Source organism: Primulina huaijiensis, chromosome 2, assembly GCF_012295235.1.
Source record: "Primulina huaijiensis isolate GDHJ02 chromosome 2, ASM1229523v2, whole genome shotgun sequence".
NCBI classification, from domain to species: Eukaryota; Viridiplantae; Streptophyta; class Magnoliopsida; order Lamiales; family Gesneriaceae; genus Primulina; species Primulina huaijiensis.
The window spans coordinates 30,239,681-30,250,149 of NC_133307.1; the positions used below are offsets into that span (position 1 = coordinate 30,239,681).

At 30.8% G+C, this 10,469-nt stretch overlaps 2 protein-coding genes across 3 annotated transcripts in view; one reads left to right on the forward strand and one right to left on the reverse strand.

The window, feature by feature from the left end:
- Positions 1-425: 425 nt before the first annotated feature.
- On the reverse strand, positions 426-3,656 carry LOC140961483 (protein MANNAN SYNTHESIS-RELATED 2-like). Of its 2 annotated transcripts, none has more exons than XM_073420048.1 (6): positions 3,087-3,656; positions 2,422-2,560; positions 2,220-2,290; positions 2,039-2,124; positions 983-1,562; positions 426-850 (listed from the first exon to the last, which is right to left on the reverse strand). In XM_073420048.1, exons 1-6 carry the CDS (start codon positions 3,189-3,191, stop codon positions 569-571), a joined length of 1,263 nt encoding a protein of 420 aa, XP_073276149.1. In that variant the 5' UTR covers positions 3,192-3,656; the 3' UTR covers positions 426-568. The 2 variants fall into 2 exon arrangements, with proteins under 2 accessions (XP_073276149.1, XP_073276141.1); XM_073420040.1 differs by having other exon boundaries at positions 2,422-2,572.
- Positions 3,657-9,595: 5,939 nt separating this feature from the next.
- LOC140971520 (plant intracellular Ras-group-related LRR protein 6-like) overlaps positions 9,596-10,469 on the forward strand; it is a 2,372-nt gene continuing 1,498 nt past the window's right edge. Inside the window, exons 1-2 of the mRNA XM_073433820.1 lie at positions 9,596-9,901; positions 10,287-10,456. Coding sequence (XP_073289921.1) covers positions 9,680-9,901; positions 10,287-10,456 — 392 coding nt within the window. The 5' untranslated portion in view covers positions 9,596-9,679. The remainder of the gene's footprint in view (positions 9,902-10,286; positions 10,457-10,469) is intronic.

A 10,469-nucleotide genomic window follows, 5' to 3' on the forward strand; every position in this document is an offset into this window, starting at 1 on the left:
ACAGGACCGGTCCCAAAACGATTGGTAAAAGCGTCGAAGCTGCTACAAACTGCTTCTAATGGTCAAATAAACCACTCTTAAAGCCTTTTTTTTGTAGTGAATTAACATTGAGCCTTTCCTTGTAAAACTCGAATTTCATGTACTTTAGCATTCTTCCACAATAAATAAAGGAAGACATACATCATCGAGATACGATCTTCTTCCTATCTAAAATACTTTTCAGCTATTTGTAATTGTGATATCTGACTTAATTGCATATAGAAAGGTCATGGCAGAAAAATCTCCAGCAGCCCTAGTGTGTTTATCAGTATGTCATCGTCGTCATCATCATCATCATCATCATCATCATCATCATCATTATTTGATCATGCTAAGTTATAACATATATAAAATAAAAACACAACTTCAGCATACATTATACGACATTTAATTATATTTAGTCACAACTCATTATGAGTTGCGAGCGACTTTACAATGCAACGTTACAACTGATCTTTATGAAGTTCCGAACACACCAAATATTTATAGTTATGCACGATGACACGACATATATGCGTAATACATAACTTCAGCAGAAACATGAGTGCGCGTCATGGTTCTTTTTCTGAATGTAAAGGGATAGGTAATCATCGGCAGAATCATTGGAGGCACCAACTTTCTTGGCCGGAACAAACACTTGTGTCCTGCCAGAGGCGACCCTTTGCCCCACGACGCTGGCATAGAATCTTCCCATGACCGCTGGCACAAACACATCGCCTTGTGAGCAAATATGAAAGTCGATGAATCTTTCGTATTCAGGTATTTCGGAATTCAAGAGCTTGGCCTTTGCATAAGCCGGCATTATTACATCCTAGCATGGCAAAGTACTAATAGTCGTCAACATTTTAGGTTTAATTAATTTGTACATTTGAAAATGACTTCTAATTATCTTCTAAAAAATTATTTTTAAAAAAGATATTATGAAGTTCTTATGTTACCAGACCTTAGTAAAAGTGTTGGGAAAAGCATTCCTGAATTCTTTGAGAAAGTCACCCTGCCATCCTGTCTGAGTTAAATAGACGATCACCTGTTCTTTAAATCCAATCCTCGTCAAAAACTCCGCCATTTCATTCCCATCATAGCACCGTTTACTCGGTGCATCAGCCTCCTGGCAAGCCTTTTTCTGCATCATTTCAGCCCTTAAGTCGACCGCAACAAAACGTCCCTTAGACTTCTGGCTCAGGCTCCGCAATGATCCCACAGTAGAATCAACAAGTTCTTGCAACTCCACTTGAAGTTTAAGGCTTTCAAACATAGCAGTGCACCGGTATGAACTTGCTAAATTGTTTTCTTTCGCCTTTGTCCTTGGTGAAGAATCGAAGCTAGTGACAATCCTCAAGTTTCTTTTGACACGAAAGATGGGGACAATTTCTGAGTCGATTAAATCTTCAGAAACACTTTCAGGGATCCTCACAATGGGCAGGCTCGAGTTTGATAGTTCAATGGGTGGATTCTTGTCAACTCGAACTACTCCCTTCAAGTTTGTAACGAAGTTGTTGACATCGTAGACATCTCCAAAAGACCTGAAAATACCTTACATGCAGTAGGTTTATTATGACAACAAAAAATTAATGCAATACGCCAGAGGTGGCTGTAGAATTTTGTAAATTAGCATAATAGAGATATATATGTATCTTATTCGTTGGAGTCTGATTGTGATTTTAGTCCTCTAACAAGTATACTTTCAATTTTAGTTCTGCAACTTTGTTATCAGTGTTGACATGGCACAAGATGGATACTGTTGAATAGTTGCAAATCATCGTACTCAAGGTAAAAAATTATTAGAATTGCAAATACTGACATCATTGCTGATACATCAGTATTATTATGAAATCGAACCAAAAATTGAAAAAACTCCAATATATTGCCCTAAGATTAAATTTTGACTGATTATCAAACCTTATCTAGATCAACTTATTGGATGGTTTTTGAAAGTTTTCCTTGTATTTAGAAATCTTATCGAAGTTATGATTAGAATAATTTTCATGATTAGACTCACTTTTTTTCTCCGAATCTGATTCCTTTTATATCAGGAAGTGCAAGTGTTGCACCGAGTCGCCTTGCTACTTCCACAACGTTAGCAACCTGAGATACATGCAACGTAATGTTATTTAAATATATTTGTATATGTATTTATGTATGTATTTCTTAAAGACGAGCAAAAGAATTTTAGGAAAAACCTGAGAAGCATGAAATTCAGGGCCATGAGTCAACGAGAAAAAGATATAGCCATTTGACTGATCTTTTCCTTCTGCACATGACAAACAAAAAATTATTTTAAAAATTTAATAGTAATCTTATTAAAGAAAATAGAACTAATTAAGATTCTACATATAATTGGTTTTCTGAATAAATATATTTACATTCGGAGATCAAACTTACTGATTGCAGGTTTTTTCCAGCAATGTTTGGCGGGTTTGTAGTGTTCCTGCCAGGGGCCGTAACTCTCTTCAACAAGTCTAACATCAGTGGCTTTCGAAACTATGAACTTGTTATCGGAGGCTCTGGGTTGCACGGTTTCCTTCAACAAATACTAGAAAATTGATTAATTCATCATATACATGCAATTTTTACGGTGACAACTTTTAAATTTTTATCTCATCTTATCAATCTTTAAAAATCTATGAAAAAATGGCCTTAATTTTAATTTCTTTGAATTGTAAAGTCATTAATTTCAGAAATTAGTAAATATATTTCCGTTTCATGCATAGATCACTTTCAAAGAGGGCAACACCAACAAAATCTTTGATGTATGAATTAAAAGAAAAGAAAATTCAATTAAGCATGATAATCTTGTTGATTATGAAAAAACCGCCCTTAAAAATTAACTCAAAACTATTTTTTTCAAAAAGTCAAAACTGATCTTTTACCACTTATATATATGTGTTCAAGCGGTTTTAGTCAAAAGTGGAGATGCAAAAAAGGGAAATTATCCATGTATTGTTTAAAATTCTTTTATACTTACCAATATAGCTCAAACTATATATCAATGATAAACTCTAAATTTAATTGATAAAACAGATTAGGAAAGGTTTTCTTTAACTTACAAAAAGTGGATCGATATGGTCCCTCTTGATCATGTTTCCCAGCATTATGAACATTGAAAACGTAAGGATTGCAGCCATCACTTGCCTCAAATCAATTATCACCATTTTCTATCTTTTTCTCTGCAATCCCTTGCTTAAAACACACAACTCTTTATATATAAATGCTAAATACACACAAGAACCTCAGAGTTAGAGTAGGGATCTGTATGAATTTGCCTGCGTGTGTTTGATCAATTAAAGAAGTTGGTAAGACGGATGGAGGAATATAGTCGAGGGACGTCTACACGTGACAGTCGCACGAGTTGCACCGATTGAGAGTAGTTTCGAAAGGCAGAAACCACCAGAAAATGCTTAAATTTAGAGTGGAGAAGACAGCCAAGAGACAGCTCGCAGAATGCATGCAATGATGCAAGCAAAGGAAATAAAATCCAAATCATATAAATAAACTTTTCTTTTTTTCCCTTCTTTCTTACTTTGCCTGCTCATAAAGAACCTTGTTAGCTGCTATTTTCTTCAGGTTTCTGAAATTTTGATTTCGATCAATCAAAGAAATTACTAAAAGAATTGAATTTAAAGTGTTCTTAATAAAAAGAAAGTGATATATGAAAAAGGATTGCCTATTCAACGTTGTAGAATTAAATACTTTTATAGTCACGTGGAGTTTAAACGTTCATATGTATTCAATTTAGATTTTTATAATTTCTATAGAAGTCTATTGATATCTAAAATAAAATTTTACAGTGTTTTTAAAAATTAAATCAAGTACTTCAACCTTAACTTTTGAAAACTTTATAAAAGATATTCAATATTTCAATTGACTTTTAATTGGTCCATGAAATTCGTTAAAATAAAAACATTAAAACATAAACTACAATTATAAAATGTCAAAAATTATCAATAGTAATTAACCTAAAAAATGGGTGGACTTTTAAAACCTTTATCATGTGTCTCCCCCTCTTCTCTCTATCAATTACCTTCAACTTACGTACATTTCTATGTGTCTCTCTTCTCCCTTCAAATCGAATTCTATATGCATATTAGTTCATGTTTCTTTTCTTCTTCATTTTTATCGTTTTTTATTCGATTCAGATAGAAATATTTTCTAAATTGGTGATTAATTAGCTTTCACAATTTGAAATCAAAAACGAAATTTTAAAAAGTCATAGATTTTGAATTTTTATAATTTTGGCAATGGGAATTTTGAAATTGATTTCATGATTTTTAATATATGATTTATATATAGAACTAATTGTACTATTCGATTATAATAAAAAATCAAAATAGTTGGACATCATTTTATTTTTAAATAGTTGAACAGATATGCAAGAAAATTAATGGCATCACATTTCGATTACTTTATTGAGCAGTGATAATTATTGTACCCAAAAATGCTATAATTGACAAAAGAACTTGTTTTTTTAAAAAAAACATGTTTAAAATTATTTTCTTATTTTATAATTTCCAATCTTGAAATTATGTAATTTAAAAATATAGTTATAAGTTTTTTTTAACAAAATTATCACGCTGCATATATGAAGAAAAAAAATCATTATATTTTAATTAAAATTTTATTTGCCATATGTATAATTGAAAGCAATAATAATAATTTATTTTTAATAAATAAAATTAATTTTTTTTATTAACTTTTGAATAGAAATTGATTTTTTACTCTTTATATATAACGAGAATTTACACCACCAACACAGACATTCATAACGAAACAATAAACCTTCAAAATTAGATTAAATTTGAGGTACGTACAAATTTTCGATATAACAAAATGCTTCCGGAGTACTATTCATCAACTCATTCATTTAATAGCCTGATTTTTAAAACCGAAATTATCAAAAACCAAAATCGAAATCGACCGATAAACTATTTAAACCCAACCATATAAACCAAAATTTACGATCCAGTCGGTTTTCCTGTTTAAATCGTTTAATTAACAATCCTAGTTGCTGGTATTTGGCTTAAACTTGAAAATCTACACATGACAAAATCCTTGGCCAATAGGCACCGTATGAAACAACAATACTCATTCAAGATCGGAGAGAGATTAAAATCTTGTGTGTGTGTTTAATATTTGGGAAAATTGTGAAATTGGTCCTGTAAGTTGGCCAAATTGTTGTTTTCGCCCTTTAGCTAATTAGTTAAGTTTTATTTTTAGTGCAATAACGTTCCTTCTTTTGTAAATTTAACTTTTTTTATCGTAAGACACCTTAGTAGCATCAAACACCATGTCAAAAATTATTCATGTCACATCAACAATATCCAATGTCATATCGAGACTGCTAAAGAAGAAAAGTTATTATGCCAAGACTTAAATGTTACTAACTAGATAACCAATGTCACTATTTTAGGCAAGTTAACATAACCAATTTGTATTTTTCTCTTTAAACTTTGTCGTAAAAACTAGTACGTAGTTCACAAAATAAAGGTAAAAAATTATAATGGAATGAAAGAAAATTTAAAAATAATGAGGGCAGGATTAGAGCCTTGCGTTTGAGTAAATATTTGACCAATATCAAGTCTATATCAATAATACAGAACTAACTCCATAGATAATGCATGAACTACTCAAAATTGAATTACTTCTTGCTTCAAAATGAAACTGAGGTGAATATGATGAAGTACGATTGGAATTTCATCTTGATTATTAATTCGAATCACATGGCTTGGATTTTTTCGACTAGGCTACATCATATTTTTCGAACAAGAAATACAGTTGCTGATGTTTTATTACTTAATGTTGTTTTTCAAAGGAGACGGTACCACTTTTTTTTCGAAAAAAGATTGTTTGATGAACTGATTGTTTTCATGGTCTTTGTAGATTAGATAAAATGTGGTGATCTATTTACGTAATGAATCTAAAGTTTTTTACTCTGTGTGTGTGTGTGTGTGTTTTTTTTTTTTTTTGTGTAATTAAATGCATATTCACTCATTCAAAATGATCATTAAGAATTCTTAGCTAGATTAAATATAAATAATGCATTAAATAGATCATAATTGGCAAAATTAATACTCTAATATTGGCTATATATATTCCAAGGAATTTTATTTTCGTTTTTGTTTGGAAAACTTTCGCTCTCGTATTTGCAAGTTAGAACGTTGGGTCTCAAATTTAATATCTCGTCTTATTTTTGGGATGTTTGTGTTACGTAGTAGTTAAAGTGATTACACGGCTCCAAATTAATCAGTAGTTGGATGATAATTTAAGCAATGCAAATTAAAACTAAATAAAATATGTTAAATGGGATATTCCCAATAATATTATAATATTCGAATGTATATTTTATTTAAAAAAATCTTTAAGTCGAATAAGAAAATAGTAGACCACTGAGTGATAAAATAAACGTACGGACATGATATGGTGGCTTTATTCCAAGGGTAAAATTCAAATGGATTGAACCAAAAGGAAATATGTACCTAGTCGTACAAGTGCTAAACGAGAAGTCATTAATTTTTTTTTTTAGGAATAAAATATATTTATTCTATAAAATGATCCGTTAAAATTTCCACATCTTTCGTTTAAAAATTTGGTTCTTCGTATTTTAGTTACAAGTTGAAATTAAAAATATATAAATGTATCGTTGAATTGTTATCATGCGGGTACACCAAAAGTACACCAATATTTTAATAGCACATAGTTACATAATTTTTGTCCTATTAGATAGAATATTATATAGATTACGATGTGTCTTAAAATGAAATCAGAATGACTTACAATTACGTGTGAAGCTCAAGTCAGACACATCAACTGTAATTAGGATTGGAAACTCCGAACTGATCTGCTGTAGTTCCGAATTAACCGCTGAATAATTGCTTCACTTTGTTTAATTATTGATGTCGTAATCATTTTTGAAAGATAGTTTATTCATATTCAGAACCTGAATAGTTCAGCGGTTGTGGATTATATTGTAATAAAAATATATATATATATATATATAAGTACATAGGTTTATAAAAAAAGTATATCTTGAACCAAACGAATCACTTCAAATCATTTGCTTCATCTAATTCAATATGTTTGATGTAATTTTGTCAATCAAATAAGTCAGATAGACTCCATATTTAACTCGATATGTTATTATCAGATGTAACTCAATTCGATTAAAGTTACAATATCACGTATATTGGAGATTTCAGCAAATCAAAAGGAAATTTAATTTAATAAATCACTCGAATTCGAAGCTCTCTAATTACTAATTATATTAAAACTTGATATCAAACCCATTCCCCGATTCAAAACGAACATTAAGAATAATCTCGAGACTGGATATATCAACAATGCATTAAGTAGATAATTGACAAAGATACTGTACGGGCATACGATGGTGGCTATATTATTATTATATTGAAAGGGGAGGGAAATTCAAATACATCGACGGAAAGGGAAATTATACGTGGTCGTACAAGTGACCACGTGCTGCCAAATTATTCAGAGGGGGTGGAAAACTAATTAAAAAGCCATTAAAGAATTTGATGACTCACAATCACATGCATGCAAGAAACACTTCCCATTTTAATTCAAAAATAATCAATTGCATGTCCCACACCATATCTCTCTTGTTTGAATTTTTGGTTCTTCATATTTTAATTGCATGTTGAAAATATATTATGGATTATCTCAAATTAATTAAATGTATGTATCATTCAATTGTTATCATTTGTTACATCGAAGTACACCTATTTCTCTGTGGAATATATTTAAATAGTGGATACTTTTGGATAAGTGAATACACATCCTTGAACCAACTTATTTGAAATAGTTACGTACAATAAAAAATAATATTATTTTTGACATAAAAAGTAATAATTTTTTTTATGAGTAATCCAAATAGAATATATGCATACACTAATTTATCTCTATTGTGGCTTTTACGTAATGCAGATATAATAGATGTGAATTTAAGACATATCTAAAAAAAACTTAATGAACCAAATAATAAAATGACCAAAATTAGATATTTATTTAACCTCCAGAAATGACCGGTTGGAAGGCGTCCCCGCGATGTTTAGACGTCGAGTTCATAAAAAGAACACGTATCTCATAAAATGTTGACATGTAATAATAATAATTAAAAAATCACAGAAGTCCAAATGGTGATCATGTTAATATATTATACTAGTCTTTATCCAATGCCTTAAAATTCCACACACAAAAAAGCGAACAAAATTAATTTTTTGTCGCAATGAAGAAATTATTTGCAACTGCCTTTGACTTCTTAAGTTTCGCTCTTTTGTCCTTTTCATCCACCTCGTTGGTAATTTATTACAGTTATAAATACATTTCTTTTCGACTGTTGTTACCCTGTTCTAACAGTAAATTAAACAACCATCAAAAATTCCAAATTTTCTTTTCATGAGATCAAATATGGATCTTACATAATTGACCTAATATAATGGTGTTCATTTGATATAAACAATACAATTGGGTCATCTCATTCAAGCTAGTAACTTCAAATTCAAGAATTTCAAATCTCACAAATTTCAGTTCGATGTGTATCATACTCTAAACTAATGAGAAATTGTTTGTTTGGTTATTTGTGATTGTCTCTTCGTCATTTTGGTTCTCAATGTTTGAGCTTTAGTCCTTTATCCTTGTTTTTTTTGGTAATTTTTGTCTTTTTTCGATGTGGCGTCATTTTAATACTGATGTGGGTTGACGTGTTAAGTGTCACATTAATATTCCTGATGAAAAATGACTAAATTCGTCAAAATTCGGAAGATACATAACTAAGATTGAAATTTAAATGCATATAATATCAAAATCGCAAAATAACAAATATATAGGAATAAAAAAAATTCACCTAAATAATTTTACTTTTTCGAAAATTAAATATGACATAATATCACACTCATGAGTTTTCGGGATGGTGACATTATTGCTAGCTGCTGATGTTGTTATTTACATTTTTAGGCTTAAGCTGATGTATTTTATTAGAACAAATCTGCACCATTTATTTTTCAATTTCTGGTTGTTAGAACAAACTTCCTTTTTATGGAATAATATAGTGTTTAATTCATTTATTTATATATTGCGAGATTTGTTGTTTTTGAATTTTTTTATTTAGAAGCGAAACACAACTAGCTTTCGATAATTAGGATCAAATTTTTTACTCATTAGATAAACAAAATCTTATTTAAACCGATTTATGCCTTTGAATTCTTATGCGTTAAGTTAATTTACTATATTAGTTGGATCAAGCCAGACTCTTCAACATTTAAAACATTAATGAAAAAAATAAAATAAATGGGAAGACCAGCGGTTTTCTCGGGCAAGCTGGTGGCCACCACAGAAAACCGAAAAGGTTGACTTTTTCGGATCTGGTAACGTCAATACGCAGTACACGGAAACTTGGACTTGCCATTCGTCATCCCCACGCGCCTCCCATTTCTTCCACACTCACGTCCTCTCCACTTTCTTCCTCATGCACGTATCTTATCCCTATCCCTCTCTATATATATATATAGCTCTGCGTACACTTGTTCTCTGTGTACCATTCTTACACTACTCGGAATTATATATATATATACACATATATGCATACAGATTGGAGCGTGTGTGTGTGTGTGCGTGAAATTATACAAAGATGATGATTGAAGAGCTGCAGCAGGTGAGGTGTGATATGAGGAATAGCAGAAAGATGAACATGAGAAGGAATCAGAGAATGGTGAAGGAGGAAGAAGATGAAGCCATGGACAAGCTTGAAATAGTGGATTTGAGAGGGATGAATTTGGACTCTTTCCCGGCTAATCCAACCATTAATCTAGCTGCCATCTGCAAATTAGACATCTCCAATAACAATCTCCAGGTTTTTTTTCCTTTCTGTTTTTTCTTGGCCCTGAGTTTGACAAGTTTGATGAAATAGTTTTATTTTACTAACTATTTTTTCGGGAAAAAACATAATGAAAGAAAACTGGACTCGATTGAAAGGTGACGAATTTTTTGTTTGAAAAAATATTGGTGAAGCTTATATAAATAAATATATATTAAATAAGGTCAATCCTTCAAACTTGGACCTATGATAGTTTAATTTCAATTTTTGGTTTTGAAATGATTGAGCTTTTAACAAATAGTTGAGAAAAAACGGATGTGGCCTCCCAAGTTTAAGGTTGTCCGAGCATCATAATCTCTAAATTGAAGAAATTTAGATTTAACATAGGAATTTAATTTTATAATTTTTCCTTTTTGGACAGATTATTCCAGAATCTCTGACAGCAAGACTGCTGAATGTTGTGGTATTAGACGTGCATTCAAATCAGATCAAATTCCTTCCAAATTCAATTGGATGTTTGTCAAAGCTCAAGATTTTGAATGTATCCGGCAATCTTCTTCAATCACTTCCCAAAACTATAGAGAATTGCAGGTTTGTCATATAT